Source organism: Dendrobates tinctorius, unplaced genomic scaffold (assembly GCF_039654945.1).
Source record: "Dendrobates tinctorius isolate UK_male_01 unplaced genomic scaffold, ASM3965494v1 ptg000001l, whole genome shotgun sequence".
In the NCBI taxonomy this organism is placed as follows: domain Eukaryota; kingdom Metazoa; phylum Chordata; class Amphibia; order Anura; family Dendrobatidae; genus Dendrobates; species Dendrobates tinctorius.
The window spans coordinates 532875-556308 of NW_027361669.1; the positions used below are offsets into that span (position 1 = coordinate 532875).

General features: G+C 43.9%; 1 protein-coding gene across 5 annotated transcripts in view; it reads right to left on the reverse strand.

Moving 5' to 3' along the window:
• Positions 1-23434, reverse strand: part of ARHGAP26 (Rho GTPase activating protein 26) — a 605933-nt gene that overhangs the window by 281830 nt on the left and 300669 nt on the right. For all 5 annotated transcript variants that reach the window (XM_073573730.1, XM_073572997.1, XM_073572737.1 and 2 more), the window contains exons 16-17: positions 19728-19786; positions 3752-3857 (exon numbers count right to left, since the gene is read on the reverse strand). In XM_073573730.1, the coding sequence (XP_073429831.1) occupies positions 3752-3857; positions 19728-19786 (165 nt within the window). The remainder of the gene's footprint in view (positions 1-3751; positions 3858-19727; positions 19787-23434) is intronic.

Consider the following 23434-nt stretch of genomic DNA (forward strand, 5'->3'; position numbering starts at 1 on the left):
TCACACTGGCGAGGAATACGGACAAGTGAGAGGCGCTAAAAGCACGCATTAGACACGGACCAATGATTCTCTATGGGGTCCCTCGCACCAGCCGTATTTTTCTCATACGTATTCTACGCTCCGTGCCAATCGCAGCATGCTGCGATTGTCAGCGTACTACGGCCGTAGTACGCCAATGCAAGTCTATGGGAGCGCAAAAAATACGGATTACACATGGACCACACATGTGACCTGCGAGAAATACGCACCCGGTGTCTTTTAGCAAAGCCGGCAATTCAGTGCGCTATACAGTAAACTCACACTGACAGGTTTAATAAAGAAACGAAAGAATAGATATATACACATAGAATACATACAGTATATATATATATATATATATATATATATATATGCATTCTATGAGTATATATCTATTCTTTCATTTCTTTATTAAAACTGTCATAGGGCTCCATTATATGTCCATTCTGCAAGCCTGTGAGAAAATCTCGCCATACGGATGCCATACGGATTACATACAGATGCTTACATGCGCAAAATACGCGACCACACCTTGATTACGGATGACATACGGAGCACTATTTAGGGGTCTGTCATCCGTATTACGCATGTAAAATACTGACCGTATTTTGCGTTGGTTAGTGTGACCCCGGCCTTACATTTTTCCTCCAGAAGCAGAGTGAAAGACTGGAGGAAAGCATGCCAAGATGCATGAAAGTTGTTTTTAAAAAAAGTGATTCCACAAAATATTGATTTCTGAACTCTTTCTGAGTTAAAACATTAGCATTGTTGTTTCTAAATGATTATAAACTTGTTTTCTTTGCATTATTTGAGGTCTGAAAGCACTGGGGTTTTTTTCTCTTATAATTTTGACCATTTCTCCTTTTCAGAAAAAAAAAAAAAAATTTATTGCTTGAAAATTCGGAGACATGTCAGAAGTTTGTAGTCTAAAAGAACAATTTACATTTTACTCAAAAATAAACTTAAAAAGAGAAAAATCAGACAAACTGAACACTTGGAAGTGATCTCTTAATTTTTGCCAGAGCTGTATATTGTGGAAAGCATCTGATTAGAAGGAGGAGGATATCTGGTCCGGCATGTACTAAGAAGCTGGGGTTCATATGTAAAGAATCCAAAGCTGGGCTTAAAGCTTGGGTAAGAGGGCTTCCTTGGGCTGCTCTAGCCACACTGGGTTCCCAGATGCATGCGGTGTACAAAACTAAAGCTTGTTGTTAAAGATTATTTTAGGGGTCTACAAACTTTGTCAGTAAAGTAAACTAATATTTATACAGTTTAAAAATGTGCAATTATACAAATGCCACACGACCTATAGGAGTCACAATAGTCACATTTCAGTGTACATTGTATAGCATATCAGCACAGGTTCCTTGGAGGTTAGCAATTAACGTTTTATGATGACCTGATATTTGTACAGCAGAACTTTAGGAGGTACGTGTCGCACAGCCATAAGTGACGTTAAAATGTAGTCCAATCTCATTTGTGGAATGTGTGTTGAAAAGCGTTCGTACATTTAGCAAACTTTGTAGCATTAAACGACCATCAGTCGTTTAAAAATCTGCTTACACAGGGAGGCCGCGCTTCAGATGCGCAGTGAAAGATCTGTAATAGATCTATCAGCGCTCGTAGGCTGCCACAGTGCTCGCCAGTGCAGGTACTGTTTACACAGGATGGCGTGCTGCCAGAACAGTGATCTTTTGTGCAAACCAGAAGATCATTTCACCTGACCAACTAGTGTTTATGCTCATTTGGCAAGTGATCGGCAGCTTGTTAATACTATACAAGCGCCTCAATGATATTTGGGCAGTGTAAATGTATCTGACTTTCGAAAGATACCAGATAAAGTAAAAAGTCTAAGAGCAAAAGAAATATGAAAACATGGTTCCCACTAACATCATTACTAATTCCATATGAGCCTTTAGCAGCAATACATAGCTGTGTTATATAAAAGAAAAATCACAATTTGCTCATTTGTGACAAGGCCCCTATGGGTGACAAAGGTTTAGCGGCCAGATGTGGATTATTTTATGTATAGATTTTATTCTTATAGCTTGTAGAGCCAAATATAGACCTTGTTGCGGGTTTATATGCCTTGACTACAGATTTTGTAATCAGACTCAAACAAAAGAAACTAAACAGATTCTGCAAGTGAAGTCCAAATGTAAACACACATGAGCCTGTCTTTCACAGTCAGAGATAAAAGCCGTTAACATTACTTGGGATTACCGTACTCATCATGTATTGGCATGTCTCATTACATGATATGTCATGGTGGCCACAAAATGGCTGGGTAAGTAGATTTCTTGTCTGTGACGTCTGGCACCTAAAACTATGGCAAAAAACTACCAAGATTCAAGATAATTGTGAATTTAGAGAATTGGACTGGAAAGCCATCAATAAAAGATTTCTTCTGTCTGACTTTACTACAGTAGATGCCAGATTGTAAAGATTGAAAGACGATGAGATAGACAAATTCTAAGAGTTGGCGCCATTTTCCTGCTAATGTAGAGAAGAACGCAGGACTATGAAGAAGGTGTGATTTCTTATTGGCACATTGAAGCCGGCACTGCAATGGCAGGAACTTTTTAAGGGAGATGTGTGATGGGAATTATTCTCTTTATGGTGTTAACATAATATTGGAAGAATTATTTGTGGGAGACAATGAGATAGAACTTCAGCGTAGTGGTTCCATAACTGCAAATACTATTTAGTATACCAAGACATTAAAGCATGTGGAAAATACAGACACCAGAGGCAGGTGAAGGGCCGATCACCAACCAAAGACCCTACCCACCTAAAGCTTACGAAACCCAAACTTCAAATGCTGATTAAACAACAACCACCAGGATGCAGATTTTTTTCACTGAAGGTATCTATTCAATCTGTATTACCGTGCCATTATGGCCAGCCATGCCTTTACTTTAACATGCAAAATCGTGGAGACAGGTTCTCTTTAAAAAGAAATAACAGTATAAAGTAATTGCATCTCAAACTTTCTCAACTACCGATAAGGGATCACCAGCCAGAGAGATTCAATGTATACCAGCCAAATCGAGCCTACATAAGCGTAAAAGTAACAATACATTCTGCAAAACCTTCACATAAAAGTGGACTATATTAAAAACCTAATGTTTAGTCATGTTCTCAGCACGAATACAATATTACTAGCATGTGAAATACGGTGGCAATTCTCAAATACAGTTTATTACAGTAAAAAGACACTACAGGAAAAAGTGCAAGAATTATTCTATTAATTGTAAGATGAAAAGGGCACAATGTAGGTGTTAGAAATAAATCCTTGTGCAGTCGCTATGTCAGTTAGAATTTTGACAGGAGAGCTAGGAATGTCACCCTGCAGACCAGTGTCGGACTGGGGTGCCAACGACCCACCAGTAACTAACTTTTCAGCCACATGCAAATGTCACAGTATCCTCAATCACAAATTTATATAACAATGCAGTGGGTAGATTGTTAAATGAATAAGATGCTGCCATTGTCTGTACATAGTGATTCCAATATATTGTGTCAAAAAATGTTCATATAAGAGGGGGCCCACTGGAGGATTCTCTGATTCTCCTGTGGGCCAGTCCAAGCCTGCAGCAGACTCATCAACTACTCTTACCATGGCTTGCGGAACATCAACCATCAACACTTATCCAGATGTAAACACAAAGGAGGTTCAGAACTTTGGGGAAATTGACAAACAATTAATGTTATTAACACACCATCAACTTACTTTGCCAAGTGCTTCATTAACATGTTTAACATCTGTCTATTCTTCTCTGGCAAGCGATGGATCAGGCAATGTATTTCTTTTATTCGGGTCTCCTGGCTTTCCAGTTCTTTATGAAAAAGAAAAAATATATAATTAGGTATGAGGAGCGTACAAACAAAATTCTTTTTATTGTGTACATTTAAAAGAAACCAAGATTGCAATGATTTAGAAATCTCTTATAATCATTTTATTTACATCAAAATATAGAACACCTATCAGAAGGCGAAAGTTTTTGATTTTATTTTTCCAAATGAAATGGAAAATGTCTAACTCTTGTAGAAATTGGCAATAAATATTTGTATGTGCAGCAAGAAACTATATACATGATAAAAATATATATAAATTAAAAGTTCGTAGGTGCAGAAATATTGTCTCCATTGTGTTCCAACCTTAACAATTTTTTTCTAGTAGAGCAAAAATATTCTCTGACGAAGGAAAACACATTTTCCATAATGCGTAGTACCCATTTTGGCTTGTTCTTTTTCGTTTTTTGTGACGCCAATGTGCACACAGCTCAAGAGGGAATTTTGAATGCGAGCAGCAGTTTGCTAAGGGTGCGCTTACAGTCGGGACGCATCTTGCTCATCATCCTTATAATTCTACTCCATAGCATACCTAATTGGAATTATGGACTTAATAATGGATTATTCCTTTTTAACTTCAAAGAAAAAAAAAAATATCTGACTATTTATGCTCTACTAGAAAATCATTGTTAAGGTTGGTACACATTAGTAATAACATTTCTACACCTAAGACCTTTTCATTTATATATAATGTTATCTCGATATAGTTACTTAGCACACAAATAGTTAATTGCCTATTTTCAATTTAGTTCGCAAAGGGCAATACATGCGATCTATTGTGCTGCAGTTTACAATTCACGATAAAGGCGCCTGGTGATATCCACTAGTTAGAAACTGATGGCAGCATTACATCTAAAATAAGTTGTAGCAGATCCATGTCAGTGTGTAACATTCCTACTTTTTACAACTGTCTGTAAAAGATCTAGGAAGTCAGGAGACCATGTGTAGGAGTTTTGGGAGAAGAATGTTGTCCCATTCTTGTCTCATGTGGGATTCTAGCTGCTCAACTGTCCAGGGTCGTCTTTGCCTGATTTTTAGTTCTCTAATGCAGCAAATGCATCCTATTAGTGAAAAGTATGGACTGAATGCGGCCAATTAATTACCCAAACTCTTCTTCTGTGAAGCCATTTTGTTGTGATAGGTGTAGTTTGTGATTAAACACTGTCTTGCTGAAATGTGCAAGTACGAGTCTGAAATAGAAATGACGGGTCAAAGCGCTTGGATAGCGCGAAACGATCATTGTCAGCTTCCTCTGCATTCCTGATGTCACTCCCCTGGCCCGACATGTGTAACATGTGCCAATAAATCAAGCAATATCTTCACCAGCTCGTTGAGTGCGACCTCATCTCTACTTGGATATACATAAGCAAACAAGAGACAGCCTTTTCCAGCAGAAAGTGAAAAAAAATGAAAATAAACAGTCCACTTAATAGTGCTGGTTCGCCTGCTCAGGTCAGTGTCATTCAGCAAACGCAGTGGAGGCCGCTACACCTTTAGTCAGACACTGAATGAGACACTTGGTCTCCATTTTATCTGCCAAACCACGCCCCTGGGGTGGGGATATGTAAGCAGTCATTCCTACCCATCTCTTATAAAACCCATCCCCGATATGCCCTATTAATTCTCAGCATCATATACACTGGAGCATGCCTTCCTGGGCTTACATCACCAAAGCTACCAACCTCGATGATACATATCTTCCCTCAAAGACCTGTCTGGTAGCCGTCTTGCATATCCCCCTCTTACCAAAGCAGATGGCAACTTATGCCATCAAACAGTGGACTCTAGACAGAGCATCAGCACTGTCATACAGTTTCACTGGCCTATGCTCTACATGGAAGCTAAAAATCCTTTAGTGCTAGGAACCACCTGGTCCACTCAGGCATTGCTCCCTTTCTTCTCCCTCATCCACTTTAGCGGGGTATGGTCTGACACTATCCTGAACTTCCCGCCTTAAAGGCATTACCTTAGAGTGTTCAAAACCCACTTAATGGTCAAACATTCCTTCTCCACTATGGAGTAATTCTTCTCGCAGGATGACAACTTCCGACTCCAATATATTATGGGGTGCTCTTCCTCGTTCACCTCTTGTGACAAGACAGTGTGCCCAGCCCAACATCTGACACGTCCATCTAGATCACAAATACCTTAGAGACATCAGGTGCAACCAGCACTGGCTGTTTACACAGGGCTAACTTTAGTGCCTGGAAGGCAGTCTCAGTGTTGTGAGTTCATTTTTCCTTTCACCATTGAGGTCTGATGAACTCCCTCCTCTAGTGAAGGAAGGTAGTGAGACTGATTACCAAACACCTGGGCAGCTAGATGATGACTGGGTGGCTGGAATTGAGGACTGGATATAAGGCTGCCGACGCCCTTCTTCCTGGCTGGTGATTTTCCTGCTGGATTCTTAGAGACCAGTCTGATTCCTGCGTCTCAAAGCTAAGTTTTTCTGCTCTGCTTTGTACTCTTCAGTTTTGTTTTTGTTTTGCCTTGTTTTTTGGGAGTTCTGCCATCCCCGGCCGGGGGTGAGCTGAATTCCATTTTTGTCTCTGATCTGTTGATCTTTTGCTCTGTCTTCAGAATATACCTGAGTGCTGATATAGTCATTTGAAGCCTAGCGACTTCAGGGCCTGTTTTTCCTATCAGTCGGTTGGCTCATTTTGATAGGGTTTTTGCGGATGGCAGACAGCAGCTTTCCTATCCTGTCCTATGTAGTTAGCTTGGGCCCCATCATTTGCTCAACCTATCTTTCTATCTGTGTTAGTGTTTTCATCTTGCTTCACCGTCATTATATGTTGGGGGCTGCCTATTGCTTTGGGGTTTGCTCTGGGGCAGTTTAGTTTTTCCCCTTTCTGTCTTTAGGCTATGTAGTTCTCCGGCTATGATCGAGGGGTCTAGGGCACCGTAGGAACCCCCCACGGCTACTGCTAGTTGTTGTGGCTAGGTTCAGGGGTCTGCAATCCGATAGCTGCCAACCTCTCTGGTTTTTCTGGACTTAGCTGGTATTTCGTTTTTTCCTCCTTCGGTGACTCATCATAACAGAATCACCAGCCATACCGCAGATCCTAGGGTACTCAATAGCAGGAGAGAATTGTAAAGGAAAAAAAAAAAAGTGTCAGAATTTTTTTTTTTTTTTTTTGTGTGCATATTTTTTCCTCTATATCTCTGAGGCCGTAGGGGGAATTTTTCTCTCAATGGAGATGAAGCAATTGTCTGATCGTGTGGAGCAGCTCACTGCTCAAGTGCGGGGAATTTCCGCCTATATTGCTCATTTACATGCTGCTGAACCAAAGATTCCTACTCCTGATGTGTTTCTTGGGGATCGTTCTAAATTCTTGAATTTCAAGAATAATTGTAAATTATTTTTTGCCTTGAAGCCTAACTCGTCAGGGAACTCCGCGCAGCAGGTTAAAATTGTCATCTCTTTGCTGCGCGGCGATCCCCAGGATTGGGCGTTTTCTTTGAAACCTGATGATCCTATTCTGAATAATGTGAACGCATTTTTTCAAGCCTTGGGGTTGTTGTATGATGAACCTAATGCTATTGATCAGGCTGAAAAGACCCTCTTGGCATTAAGCCAGGGTCGGGATTCGGCAGAGTTGTACTGTCAAAAATTCCGAAAGTGGGCGGTCCTTACTACCTGGAATGATGGTGCCTTGGCAGCCCTCTTTTGGAAGGGTTTGTCAGAAACTGTAAAAGATACTATGGTGGGATTTCCTGTTCCCTCTGGTCTTGACGATTCTATGTCATTAGCCATTCAGGTGGATCGGAGTTTACGTGAACGCAAAACTACACGAGAGATGTTGCCACCTGTTGAACAAATGTCTGAACCTATGCAATGTGATAGAGTTTTGTCTAGGGTGCAACGTCAGGAGTTCAGAAGGCGTAATAAGCTGTTTTTTTGTGGAGATGCCTCGCATATTATTTGTCTGCCCTAAACGAGAGAAACGTTGTGCACACACGTTTTCTGTGGGTGGTGTTCAACCTAAGTTTCTTCTGGCAATTACTCTGATCTGCTCCCTGTTCACATTTTCCGCCAAGGCTTTTGTGGATTCAGGAGCAGCTCTGAACCTGATGGACTTGGATTTTGCTAAACGTTATGGATTTCCTATGACACCTCTGCGGATGCCTATCCCTTTGAGGGGTATTGATGCTACTCCTTTGGCGAAGAATAAACCTCAGTTTTGGACCCAGGTGGTAATGCGGGTCGCCCCAGACCATCAAGAAAATTGCAGATTTTTGGTGTTACATAATTTGCATGATACCATTGTTCTGGGGTTTCCCTGGTTGCAAATCCATAATCCAGTTCTGGATTGGAAATCTTTGTCTGTGGTGAGTTGGGGTTGTCGGTGTGCCCTTAGTGATGCTCCTGTTTTCTCCACCTCTCCCCAGTCACATGATGTTCCTGACTATTTGGCTGACTTTTATGATGTATTTAGTGAGAATGACTATGCGTCTTTGCCTCCTCATAGGAGTTATGACTGTGCAATTGAGCTGAACCCGGGGTGTAAATTCCCCAAGGGTCGGCTTTTCAATTTATCTGTACCCGAGCACGAGGCTATGCGATCCTATATTAAGGAGTCGTTGGAGAAGGGTCATATTAGACCATCCTCTTCACCCTTAGGTGCTGGGGTTTTTTTTCGTGGTTAAAAAGGATGGTTCATTAAGGCCTTGTATTGACTATCGTGCCCTCAACAAAATTACTGTTAAATATCAGTATCCGTTACCCCTGATTTCTGATCTATTCTCCAGAGTTAAAGGTGCTTGCTGGTTTACCAAGCTTGACCTCAGGGGAGCGTATAATCTTATTCGCATTAAGCATGGGGATGAATGGAAGACGGCGTTTAATACTCCGGAGGGACATTTTGAGTACCTGGTGATGCCTTTTGGGCTCACTAATGCCCCTTCTGTCTTCCAGTGCTTCATGAACGATATATTCCGAGACTTTGTGGATACATTTTTGATTATCTATCTGGATGATATTTTGATCTTCTCCAAGAATTGGGACTCTCATGTGGAACATGTTCGGACTGTGTTCCGGATTTTGAGGGAGAATTCCCTGTATGTCAAGGGATCGAAATGCCTTTTTGGGGTACAGAGGATTTCATTTTAGGGATTTATTTGGTCTCCGTCAACTATTGAAATGGACCCGGTCAAGGTACAGGCCATTTATGATTGGGTTCAGCCCACTTCTTTGAAGGCCCTCCAGAAGTTTTTGGGTTTTGCTAATTTTTATCGGAAATTTATAGCTAATTTTTCTGGTATTGCCAAGCCATTGACGGATTTGACTAGGAAGGGTGCTGATGTGCTGAATTGGTCTCCGGAGGCTGTTTCTTCCTTTCAGGAGCTTAAGCGAAGATTCACTTCTGCTCCGGTTTTGCGGCAACCTGATGTCTCACTTTCGTTTCAGGTGGAGGTGGACGCTTCTGAGATTGGTGCAGGAGCGGTGTTGTCCCAAAAAGATCCTGTGACATCTAAAATGAATCCTTGTGCTTTCTTTTCCCGAAAGTTCTCCCCATCCGAACGTAACTATGATGTGGGGAATCGGGAACTGTTGGCCATGAAATGGGCATTTGAGGAGTGGAGACATTGGTTGGAGGGAGCCAAACACCAAGTCGTGGTCCTTACTGACCACAAGAATTTGATTTACCTGGAGTCGGCAGAGCGCTTGAATCCTAGACAGGCTAGGTGGGCCTTGTTTTTCACACGTTTCGATTTTGTGGTCTCTTTTCTTCCGGGCACTAAGAATGTCAAGGCAGACGCCCTCTCTAGGAGTTTCCTTGCTGATTCTCCTGTTGTGACTAAGCCTGCTGCCATCTTAGGCGAGGGGGTAGTTCTTTCTGCCATCTCGCCCGATTTGAGATGTGCTCTGGAAGAGTTTCAGGAGGACAAACCTGAGCGTTGTCCCAGTGGAAAGTTGTATGTTCCTGACCAGTGGAGGAAGAGAGTGATGTCTGAAGTTCATTGCTCTGCATTGGCTGGTCATCCAGGTATTTTTGGTACTGGAGATCTGGTGAGTCGGTCTTTTTGGTGGCCTGCCTTGTCTCGTGATGTCAGGAATTTTGTGTAGTCCTGTGGGACTTGCTCCCGGTCTAAACCTTGTTCTCGCTCTAGTGGCTTGTTGATGCCTTTGCTGGTGCCCAGGAAGCCATGGACCCATATTTCAATGGATTTTCTCTCTGATATGCCTGTCTCTCAGAGAATGACTTATTTGGGTGATTTGTGATAGATTCTCTAAGATGGTCCATCTTGTACCACTCCCTAAGTTGCCATCTTCCTCTGAGTTGGTGCCCTTGTTTTTGCAACAGGTGGTTCGCTTGCACGGGATTCCTGAGAACATTGTATCTGACAGAGGAGTTCAGTTTGTGTCTAGATTTTGGAGGACTTTCTGTTCCAAGCTGGGAATTCAGTTGTCCTTCTCCTTTGCGTTTCACCCTCAGACCAATGGGCAGACAGAGAGAACAAACCAGACCTTGGAGTCGTATTTGAGATGTTTTATTTCTGCCGATCAGGATGATTGGGTTTCATTTTTACCCTTGGCCGAATTTGCTTTAAATAATAGAGCTAGTTCTGCCACTTTGATGTCACCTTTTTTTTGTAACTTTGGTTTTCACCCTCGATTTTCTTCAGGGCAGGTGGAGCCTTCTGCCTGCCCAGGTGTTGACACTGTGGTGGAGAGAATGCACCAGATCTGGGACCAAGTAGTGGATAAAGTTGTCTCTCTCCCAGGAAAAGGCTCAGCGGTTTTCCAACCGGCATAGGACCGTTGGTCCCCAGTTTAAGGTGGGTGATATGGTTTGGTTGTCATCAAAAAATATCGCTATGAAGGTGGCTTCTCCTAAGTTTAAGCCTAGATTTATTGGACCTTACAAGATTTTGGAGATTATTAATCCGGTCTCTTTTCGGTTGGCTCTTCCTGTCACATTTAAAATTCATAATGTGTTTCATAAGTTCTTGTTGAAGAGGTTTGTTGAACCAGTAGTTCCTGTGGTGGCACCTCCTGACCCTATATTGGTTGAAGGTAACATGGAATATGAGGTAGAGAAGATACTGGATTCCCGTCTGGCTAGACGGAGACTCCAGTATTTGGTTAAGTGGAAGGGTTATGGTCAGGAGGATAATTCCTGGATCTCTGCCTCTGATATTCATGCCGAAAGATTGGTGCGTGCCTTTCATCGGGCTCACCCGGATCGCCCTGGTGGCATGGATGAGGGTTCGGTGACCCCTCCTCAAGGGGGAGGTACTGTTGTGAGTTCATTTTTCCCTTCACCATTGAGGTCTGATGAACTCCCTCCTCTAGTGAAGGAAGGTAGTGAGACTGATTACCAAACACCTGGGCAGCTAGATGATGAAGGGTGGCTGGAATTGAGGACTGGATATAAGGCTGCCGACGCCCTTCTTCCTGGCTGGTGATTTTCCTGCTGGATTCTTGGAGACCAGTCCGATTCCTGCATCTCAAAGCTAAGTTTTTCTGCTCTGCTTAGCTGAATTCCATTTTTGTCTCTGATCTGTTGATCTTTTGCTCTGTCTTCAGAATATACCTGAGTGCTGATATAGTCTTTTGAAGCCTAGTGACTTCAGGGCCTGTTTTTCCTATCAGTCGGTTGGCTCATTTTGATAGGGTTTTTGCGGATGGCAGACAGCAGCTTTCCTATCCTGTCATATGAAGTTAGCTTGGGCCCCATCATTTGCTCAACCTATCTTTCTATCTGTGTTAGTGTTTTCATCTTGCTTCACCGTCATTATATGTTGGGGGCTGCCTATTGCTTTGGGGTCTGCTCTGGGGCAGTTTAGTTTTTCCTCTTTCTGTCTTTAGGCTATGTAGTTCTCCGGCTGTGATCGAGGGGTCTAGGGCACCGTAGGAACCCCCCACGGCTACTGCTAGTTGTTGTGGATAGGTTCAGGGGTCTGCAATCCGATAGCTGCCAACCTCTCTGGTTTTTCTGGACTTAGCTGGTATTTTGTTTTTTTCCTCCTTCGGTGACTCATCATAACACTCAGGTTCTGGCCATAGCCAAATTTGTCCCTTTAAGGAGGTCAGTCAGAGGGGTGGCTATAATGGCAAAGTTAGGAATAAAATGGTGATAATAGCCCACAATGCCAAGGAACGCTCAGAACTACTTCTATGAGAGGGGTTGTGGCCAACTCTGGATCGTGTCAACTTTGTTTATTTGGAGCTTTATTTCGCCCTTGCCTACAGCATAGCATAAGTATTTAGTTTCCTCCATTCCCATGGCACATTTCTTCAGGTTTATTTCTTCACCTGGACTTTGCTCAGATGGTTTCCCCAATCCTGGAAGAACATCACAATGTGATCCATGTAGGGTGCTGCATACCTCTTGTGGGGAGTTAGGATCCGGTCCATGGCTCTCAGGAAGGTGACAGGAGCTCCCTGTAATCCAAATGGCATCCTTGTTTACTGAAAGCATCCGTCTGGCGCTGAGAAGACAGTCTACTTGTTAGCGCCTTGGGACATGGGAACTTACCAATGCCCTTTTGTAAGGTCAAGGATGGTAATGTACCAGGCTGGCTCTAGCCTTTCAATCAATTCGACACGGGGCATTGGGTACTTATTGAACTTAGAGACCTCATTCTTATTATAGTCATAGTAAAATCGCCATTCTCCATCTGGTGTCGACACTAATACTATGGGACTGGACCAGCCGCCACTCTTGGACTCTTCAATGACTACCAGGCTCAGCATCCGCTTTAATTCTTTTGAGATCAATTCTCAGTGGGTTTCAGAAATCTGATATGACGTCAAGTTTACCCGGACATGAGGCTCCATCAGAACCTCATGTTCTATGATAGGAGTACAACCTGGTAGATCTGAGAACAGGTCTGTGTTCCGATGTAGCAATGTTTGCACTGTTGCTTTGGAGCATGTGACAGCGACTCTGCCACCTTGACTTCTTTCATGTTGGCTTCAAACTTGGCCAAATACGGAGCTTCAACGGGCTCCCTATCTCGCCATGGCTTTATCAAATTGACGTGGTAGAACGTCCTTCTTCCTGGTTGGTGGACTTTATAGTTGACGTCGCCAACTTTTTCAACTATTTCATAGGAACCATGCCACTTGGCCAGGAATTTGCTCTATATCGTAGGTGCCAGCACCAGTACCCGATCCCCAGGGTTGACGTGTCACATCCTCGCCGATCTATTGTACACCCTCAACTGTGCTTCTTGTGCTTTCAGGAGGTGTTCTTTCACAATGGTCATCACATTGGCAATTATTTCTTGCATCTAGGCCACATGTTTGATTACACTTCTGTTGGGTGTATACTCTGCCTCCCAGGTCTCCTTCATCCAGGAGTCCACGGGTGTGTCGGTCAAACTACAAATTTAAATATTGGAAAATCCAGTAGAGGCTTGCGGGACTTCTCTGATGGAGAACAGAAGGTGCACTAGTAGACAGTCCCAGTCTCTTCAATCCTTATCTAGGATCTTCTTCAACATGGCCTTCAAGGTTTTATTAAACCTTTCCACCAAGCTGTCTGTATGTGGATGGTAGACTAAGGTCCAGAGTTGTGTGAATTGCAGGGTTTTGCACAACTCCCTCATCAGCTTTGAAATAAATGGGGTCCCTAGATACATTAGGATCTCCTTAGGCAACCCCGTTCTAGAAAAGATATGGACCAAGACTCGGGCTACACACTTGGAGATTCGTAGCGGTTCAGCCTCCGAATTCTGTGTAGCATAGTCCAGTACCACCAAGATATACTGATGCCCTCTGGCAGACTTGACCAGGGCTCCCAGTAGATCTTTGGTTATGCGATCAAATAGAAGCTCAATGATGCGCAACAGCACTAAAGGGCTACGGAAGTGAGCCACCGGAGAGGTCAGCTGGCAGGTGGGACAGGACCTACAAAAATTCATGATTTCTTGGTGACAACCGGGCGAGTAGAACCTCCGGAAGATCCATTCCTGGGTTTTGCTACACCTAGATGACCACCTAACACAAGTATGGGCCATATCTAACATCTTGCGTCTGTAAGGCCCTGACACTATTAACTGCTCGATTACCTCTCCTATTAGCTTGGTGACTCGATATAGTAACTCTCCATTCACAGCAAAATACTTGTATCGAGTGTCAGCCCCCAGCTTTTGAGCAACACTACTGAGTACCGTTACATTATCAAACGCCCCTTTTTGAGGTAAATCCTTGAGTTAGGTGGTTCCAAACTTTCCCCTGGACACCTCCAGCTCAGGGCTGTCGCCTCCGGGTATGCCGACTCATCTTCACTGCCAACAAGCACACAAAAGGGAAACCTGTTAGCTGCGGCCTGCAACGAGGTTTCTTTAAGCGAGACCTGGCTGTTGTCCGGGCAACTAGGCATCCTTCTTTTACCCCACAAATCCCAAAACAATGCAAAGTCCCGCCCTATAATAACAGGGTGCAATAGGTCCTTGACTACGTCCACCTCATGGGACTTGGTGCCACAGGTTTGTGTTTATGACCACTCGGGCCACAAGGTTGTGTTTAGCATTGCCATGGATACAGCGGATGCACACCATCTTCCCAGGAATCAGCCGATGAGGAATTGTGGCCTTCACTAGGGTTAATTAACTCCCAGAGTCCAACAGACCAGTCATTTGCACACTGTTCACTGATGTCTGCGGTCCCTTGCCTGGTTGTTGAAAGACAGCACTGCAGGCAGGATATGCAAAATATGAGCAGCGCCGTCCTATGGTGCAGTCCATTGGCTTGGTGGTCATGGGGCAACAGGCGGCTATGTGACCTGGGGTATGATACCTCCAACAAGATACTCTATTAGATGGGGCCTCTGACAACATCTCAGATGCCTCCTGGGATCTTGTACGACCACCAGATGTGGCTTTAGGTTCCCCCCCTTTTGGGTGTCAACCCCCCTGTGGGAACCCCAGTATGGAGATGCTTGCTTCCCCAAGGAACTTTTGACAGTCTGGTACTTTTCCACCAGGCTCACCAGGTCATTGGCCTTAAGGGAATCTCCCTGGGCAACCAAGGCTTGCACCGGCCTCAGTAGGCAGCATATGAACCTGTCCACTATCTGTGCTGTGGAGGAAGATTCAGGTTACAACCACTTTTGGACCAGGTGTAGGAGGTCGAACATTTGGGACCAGGGAGGTTTTGTCACTGCAATAGGCCCAGTAGTGTACCCATTGCACCCTGACAGTCAGTCACTTCTAAGCATGCCAAGAGCTCAGTTTTTAACTTTGCATACTCTTTTGCAATGCAAGGTCATATTAGGCCTTCTGCGGTTCTACTGTTAAATATGGTGCCAGAACCTCCGGCCACTACTCCGAAGGCAATTTCTCCCGTTCCGCCACCCATTCAAAAACAGCAACGCCTCGACGTCATCACCCGGGGTCATCTTTTCTAAGGCTCTCCTTACCGACTTCCTCACGTGTTAATCATCAACTGGATTTGGGGGTGGTGCGGTTGCCCTGCCACGGATCCCTTTGGCTAGGAGTTCCATCTGCTGAGTATGCTGCTGCTGTTGCTATTGCTGCTGCCCTAGCTGTTGCAGCTGGAAATTAGACTGCACCAGTTGTTTTATCAACTCCTCTTTGCTGTCGGTTTTCGCTAATACAGCCGCTTTCATCCAGGACATGCGGTATCTCTGCGGCAGTCACAGTGCTCCTCGGGATTCATGCCTTTGCTTCTAGCATCAATTGTAGTGTTTTGTACTCACTCAGCTAAGGTTGAGGTAGGTATAGGAAGTGGTTTTATGAAAATTTCCAGGCAGGTTTATGAGAACTGCATAAAATGCTCAGTATAAGCAAACAAAAGACGACCTTTCCCAGCACAAAATAAAAAAACCCCCACAAAATAAACAGTCCATTTAGTAGTGCGAGTTCGCCCACTCAGGTCAGTGTCCTACAGCAAACACACGGGAGGCCCCCACACCTCCAGACACAGACACTGAATGAGACATTTGGTCTCCATTTTATCTGCCAAACCACAGCCCCGTGGTGGGAATATGTGAGCAGTCATTCCCACCTATCTCTTTTGACTGCTCAAAAAACCCGGAGCTGATCAGCCCTATTAAGTCTCTCAGCACTAAACGCGCTGGAGCATGCTTTCCTGGGCTTACATCACCGAAGCTACCAAACTCGATGATGCATATCTCCACCTCAAGGATGTGTCCGGCGGCCATGTTACATCACAGATGTAAATTTAACGTCACAGATTGTGTATAACTATTAGTCAAGCAACAATACAAGTAAACCCTCCCTATGGCAGGGGGAAAAGAGAACATTGAGGTCAAGGAGCGACTTTTCAGAGGCTGCGGCCACTAGTGCATTAAGGGTATGTGTGGATTTTTCCGTGCGGATTTGGCTAAATCCGCAGGTAAAATGACCTGCGTTTTACCTGCGAGTTTAGTGCACATTTTGTGCGGATTTCCCCTGCGTTTTGACACATGTGGATTCTTATAATGGAGCATGTGTCAAAACGCTGCGGATCTGCACAAAGAATTGACATGCTGCGGAAATGAACCCGCAGCGTTTGATCCGCAGCGTTTTTCATTTTAGCTTCACTTTAATGGTACTGTAGAACTCAGGAGATTCTGCTGTGGATCCGCAGGGTCATATCCGCTGCGGATCCGCAGCAGAATTTGCAACGTTTGCACATACCCTTACAGTGGATCTGGAAACTGATTTAAGGCCCCATCACAGACAGCGAGATCGCTGATTTTGTGATGCAACAGCGATCTCACCAGGGATCTCGCTGTGCTTGACACGCATCAGCGACTGGCCCCCCTGCCGGGTATTGCTGATCGTGCAGGAATGTCCTGGGCCATTTTTTGATCGTTGGTCTCCCGCTGGCCAACACGCATCGCTGCGTGTGGCAGTGGTAGACCAACGATCAGTGAGCTCCCAGCGCTGTAAGCAGACGCTGGGAGCTGGTATCCAAGCAAATATCGGGTAACTAAGCGCACGTCGCTTAGTTACCCACTGTGTATCTTGAATACCTGCATGCTCGTGCTGGGAGCTGGTATCCAAGGTACACAGCGGATAACAAAGCGCCGCGCGCTTAGTTATCCGATATTTACCTTGGATACCAGCTCCCAGCGTGAGCACGCAGGTATCCAAGGTACATAGCGGGTAACCAAGGGACGTCGCTCGCTTAGTTACCCGATATTTACCTTGGATACCAGCATCCTCGCTGGTCCTGATCGCTGGTGAAATCTGCTTGTTTGACAGCTCACCAGCGATCATGTAGCGAGGCACCAGCGATCCTGACAAGGTCGTATCGTTATCGGGATCGCTGGTGCATCGTTTAGTGTGACGGGACCCTTAGAGAGTAAAGGGGGTTTTACACATAGCGATATCACTAGCAATATCGCTAAAGCATCACCGATTTCGTGACGCAGCAGCGATATTGCTAGAGATATCGCTATGTGTGATACTTACATCCGACCGGCTCCCCCGCTGTCTGTCGCTGATCGCGCAGCTCCATTTCTCGTCAGGTGCTTCCTGCTGGTGCCGACAAGCGACACGTGGACGCGGGCGGGAGGACGTCACGAAGGTAAGTAACGACTGCTGTTGCATTGCTACGTCGCTGTGAGATCTGCCTGTGTGACAGCTCACTAGCGACCATTTAGCGATGCACCAGCGATCCTGACCGGGTCGTATCATGGTCGGGATCGCTGGTGCATCGCTAAATGTAAAGGGGCCTTAACAGTCATATTACTTTTTACTTCATAAATCAATAGTACACATGAAAATAAGAAACTTTGTCATAAATCTTATCAGAGAAATAGGCTTCTTTCTCCTCCAGGACTGATCAATCATTCTTAAAAATCTCAATTTATAGGTAAAATCATTACTGAGATGGGAGATGACAGCTTCTACTGATAAGATTGTGTGCATATGGGAGGAGGAGGAGGGTGGAGCTCTGCCTCTAGCTTCTCACCCGCTACCTCCACATAGAATCTTATCAGTAATAACTGACATCTCCCATCTTAAGGGCCTGTCCCACTAAGCAATATCGCTATAACATCACTGGTTTTTGTGACGTTATAGCGATATTGCTAGCGATATCGCTATGTCTGTTACTTACCTCCGACCGCTCCCCCGCTGGTTATCGCCGATCGCGCGAGAATGTACTGGACTGTTTCTCGTCGTCAGCTTCCTGCTGGCACCGACGAGCGACGCGTGGACGCGGGCGGGAGGACGTCAGGATCGTCTCGTCTGACAGGTAAGTAACGACCCCTGACCGCTGCTATGTCGCTGGTGAGATCTGCCTGTGTGGCAGCACACTAGCGACCACTTAGCGATGCACCAGCGATCCTGACCGCGTCATATCGCTGGTCGGGATCGCTGGTGCATCGCTAAGGCTGAGTTCACACGTGGCGGTTTTTTCGCGTTTCCTCGAAAATGCGAAAAATAAGCATCCCATGCATTCCTATGGGATTCCGCAATGCTGTGCTAATGCTGCGGTTTTTACCGCGGCGGAATCGCTTGGCGGTAAAAAACGCAGCATGCTCATTAATTTTGCGGAATCGCGGCGATCCCGCACCCATAGGAATGCATTGTTCTGCTTACTTTCCGCATGTGGCTGTGCACACCATGCGAAAAGTAAGCAGAACATTTACGGATTGTACCCACTGTCCAGAGGAGAGGAGACTGTCCTCCGGGCTTTGGGTACCACATCCCTGTAAAAAATAGAATTTAAAATAAAAAATATTGTTATTCTCACCTTCTGGCGTCCCGCGCAGCCTTCCCACCTCTCTCCACGCTCCCGGTCCCAGTAAGCATTTGCGAGCGATGACGTCCTTTCTCGCGGGATCGCGAAGTCTCGCGGTCATTCGCGCAACATCATTGCGAATGACCGCGAGACGTCGCGATCCTGCGAGAACGGACGTCATCGCGGTAATTGTCGCAAAGGATTACTGGGACCAGGAGCGTGGAGAGAGGCGGGAAGGCTGCGCGGGACGTCGAAAGGTGAGAATAACAATATTTTTTTTATTATTATTTTTTACATTCTATCTTTTACTATTGATGCAACATAGGTGGCCTCAATAGTAAAAAGTTGGTCACACTCGTCAAACACTATGTTTGACAAGTGCGACCAACCTGTCAATCAGTTCTCCAAGCGTTGCTACAGATCGCTTCGAAAACGCTAGCAATTCTACAAGCTAATAACGCTTGCAAAATGCTAGTTTTTCCGTGGGAAAATCGCAGGAATTTAAAATGCTATTTTCCCGCGGAATGGAATTCCGGAATTCTCGCGGTAATTTCCGCGAGAGTTCCGCTACGTGTGAACCCAGCCTAAGTGTGACAGTACCTTTAGTTATAACAATCTAGCTTCACTGAATATACATTTTGCCTGTAAATTAAGAATTTTGAGAATTAATGAACAGTTCAGAAGGAGAAAGAAGCATATTTATCTGATGAGACATATTACAAAGTTGCTTATTTTTATTTGTAAAATTGATTTGGGCAATACAAATTAAAATATCGGTTACACTTTCAGTTTATTAACATAATGTCTGGATAATCTGACTATTTCTGTATAACATTTGATCTTTTTAAAATCGCAAAGCTCACACAGCAATGCAGGCTACATGTAAGACAGTCTATTATTTCTTCTTTACGTGGCCCATCACAGTCACCTTGTTTGATTCCTGCTCTGTCCGCCAGCTGTCGGTCTTATTATTTTTCCAATTTAAAAGTTTGTACTTTTGTGATTGAGAAGCATTATTACTCTTTCTTCAAACTTTTCAAAAATCAAATCAACAAAATAGAATATATATATATATATATATATATATATATATATATATATATATATATATATATATATATATATATATATATATATACACACACACACACTGTATATTTAAAATGTCTTGAACACTTACTAGCAGCTTTGATAAAGCTTCTTTGAAACTGGTATGTCATGAGGGGACCTGGAAGCATTCTGCAATAAAAAAAACAAGACATGACATGCATCACCTATAACATGCCTGAAACTTAAAAAGGAAAAAAAAAACCTCCATGTCTTTTTAGGTATCATTTTTTACATTTGTATAGGACTAGAATTAGAGATGAAAACAGAGGTATCACTCATGCGCTGCTGATGGCAAATTATCAGTGAAGTAATTTTTTTATTTAAACAGGTTTAAATGTCAACGCGTTTCGAGATCACGCAGGACCTCTTCATCAGGCTTTGATAAATGTTTATTTCACAGTTTATTCGCCATCAGCATCGCATGAGTGATACCTCCGCTATCATCTCTATATCTATGGTCGTTTCCTTCACCGGTATTCTGTGCAGTAGCTGTTATGTGCCCGTTATGAGTTACCATTCAGCAACCTAACAAGGTGAGTGCATCTCCCCATTTCTTGACACCCCATTGTCACCGGATAAGACCCTATTGTGCTTTTTTCTTTCCAAGTTTCTGCCTTCCATTACTAGGACTAGAATGAGACATCTGTCTTTCATGGTTCAAAAATTGGCCGAGATGCAAAGCGGGTTTTCTGACCCGAACTCAACAGTCTTATACGGATGTGTGACTCTAGCCTTAGATGTAGTGCAGACAGGAAGCCCAATTCATTCACTACATACTCTTTCTACATGCGGCCTGGTGTTGAGAGTCTGCAGCATCAGATCCCTCCTACCCGTTTAGTATTTATTATTTTACATTAAACAGATTTATTTGGAGACAGAAGAGATTCCTGAACAAAGAAAAGTTTCAGGAGGGAAAAGGGAATTGAAGGCTTCTGGAAGGTGAGAAGTGGTCTCTACCCCTTAGTAAGATATATTACAACATTTTATATGGTCACAAGTATTGTGAAATTCTAAAGACAGATGTTAAGACACGTTCACATATTTGGTCAGTATTTGTAAGCCAAAAATCAAGAGTGGAACAATCCGAGATAAAATATAGTAGAAACATGTGCACCACTTCTGAATTTTTCACAATCTCCTGGTTTGGGCTTATAAATACTGATGTAAAATACTGACCAAGTACTAAGTGAGAATGTGGCCTTAAAAGGGAACCTGTCATTCATTCGTCTTATGCTGTCCATACCACGGGCAGAATGAATCAGAGTCTTGTAGCCCGATTGCAGCCAGGTATAAAATTTCTCTGAAATGCTCTAGTTTTAAGAGCTGGCCGAAGACTAATGCGAGAGATCTGTGTAGTCCGACACCACCCATGGCCGGATTCTCCCTACACCACTCCAGGTGATTGACAGGTCTTTCGCTAAGTACACACATGGTAGTGACCTGTCAATCAACTAGAGCAAGGATAGTTGTCAGCTGGCTCTTAAAACTATATTTTCAAAATATGGCCTGTGGCCGGATCTTTAAAGTATATTTTGTTTGAAACATCAAAATATTTCACATTAAAACATATCTAGGTAGCCAGGTTCTGATTTATGGTGCAAGTGGTTTGGGCGGTATGAATAGACAGACAGGTTCTCTTTAACTTAACGTCACCATAGTCTTTTATTCAAGTGTAATACAGGTTTTTTTAAAAATGTATTCTATGATGACACATACTTTTATAAAACGAGCTCTAAACACAGATTAGATCACTGTCAAAGACCTCACTTGTGATGGTTGATTTAGCAGGAAAGTTCAAAAAGATTTATTATTACCGTTGCTTATGTAGTGCCATTAATTCCAGACATCATCATCACCACTGTCCTGGTCAGGGCTCAAAATATAAGTTCCCTCCCAGTATGTCTTTGGAGTGTGGGAGGCAATCGAAGTACCATGAAGAAACCCACGCAGACAGATGTTGTCCTTGGTGGGATTTGAACCTAGGACAGCTGCAAAGTTACAATGCAAACCTCTGTACTGTGCGGAGCTTGTTTTGAAAGATTAAATATGATAGAGTTATAGGTAGCAGATTTCTTCAGACATAACAGTCATCTAGGGATTTTTTTCAGATTGCAATAACTGGAGTTGGGAAGGAATTTTTCCACTAATGTGTAGCAAATAGCATCCATCTCCTATGGGATTTTCCCTCTTCTGCAGTAAAGAGACTGTTCAGCCCACCACCGTACATCAGTACAGAGACGGCTGTCAGTCAGTAATGGGACGTGCTTACAGCTACTGCTCTCAGTGCTGTGAACGGTGACACTAATTGCTCTGAGCAAGAGTACATGACTGAAAACCAGCGGTTCCCAGGATAATAAAGTTTAATTTTATCTCACATGCTGCACTTTCAGTACTGCAGCTGGGCACCTTCATAATGCAGTTCCCAGGATAATAAAGTTTAATTTTATCTCACATGCTGCACTTTCAGTACTGCAGCTGGGCACCTTCATAATGCCATTAACTGAAGATTAACACTATATCTGCAGGTTAATAGCGTTATATGGGAACTGACAGGTTTCCCCATAAACTACAGAGTTAAGTTTTGACTCTGTTTGCCATTTCCGCAGTGTTTGACTATTTTTTTTTTTACAGTTTCTCTAAACAGAATACTGAAAAATTGTATCTTGCCAGAAATAACCCCTTTAACAATTTAGGATTCTTGGTTGGACTTCAAGGAGTATTCCCATCTCCTGATCCTATCCAATCTTATGCATGTGTAATAATATTAATATTAGCAAATATCTCCATTTGCCATGTCTTTCTCCTCATGTGCAGGCATTGTGTTAATCAGCCAGCATGTGCCTCTAACAGCAGCGGATGGAGCGGAACTACTGTTAAACTCCGCATTTAAAATGCGCGAACCAGGGGACATGCCTTCCACACAGGTTCTCCATAATATAACTGCAGGGTACCAATGGCAGGCTATGGCAACTGAGGATCTGCTCAATATCCCTGTGTCTGCCATTACTGTATTTCTGTGAAGACTAGAGTTGAGCGGATATGTTCATAATCAGACACCGAGTCTGAATTTGCCACATTTGTGCCGAATTTATGTTTCATGATTGGTTCCGAACATATTCGGTAATTTCTCCTCTGTGAGACAGTGACCGGCATTGTTGTAAATAGGCCGGTATGTGCTGTAAGCCAGTAATGTGGCTCTGAGACTTGTAGTTCTACAAGTTTTTGCTCTTGTTTATACTAAGAGAGGCTTACAGGGTTAGCCGGAGAGCTGGGCGAGACTGGCTAACTACACACATCTCCCACCTATGGGGGTGGTTACAGCTACACAATGTGACCATGGTTGGGGTCACATGGTCGGTGTGTAAGGTCCAGGATGGCCTGTGTTTTGGAAGATCCTGGCAGGAGGACCGGATTCCTGAAGAGCACATGGTGAGGCCATGGACCTGAAGGCCTGTGTATTGGAAGGTCCTATGAGTGGATGGACTTCCTAAATAGCACACGGAGAGGCCACGTACCTGAAAGGTCCCTGTTTTGGAAGGTCCTATGAGTTAACGGACTTCATGAAGAACACATGGTAGGACTGTGGACTGGGATGGTCGCTGTGTTGGAAGGTCTCACGAGGGACAGGATTTCTGAAGACCACAGGGTGAGACCATGTGTGTGCAAACTCTGTGACGGCACTGCATTGGGGAAGCTACAGACCTTCTCAGGGTCTGGACTGTCAGGAATGCCCTTGTCCCAAGGCATTTGATGTTCCATGGATGTCAATGAACTATG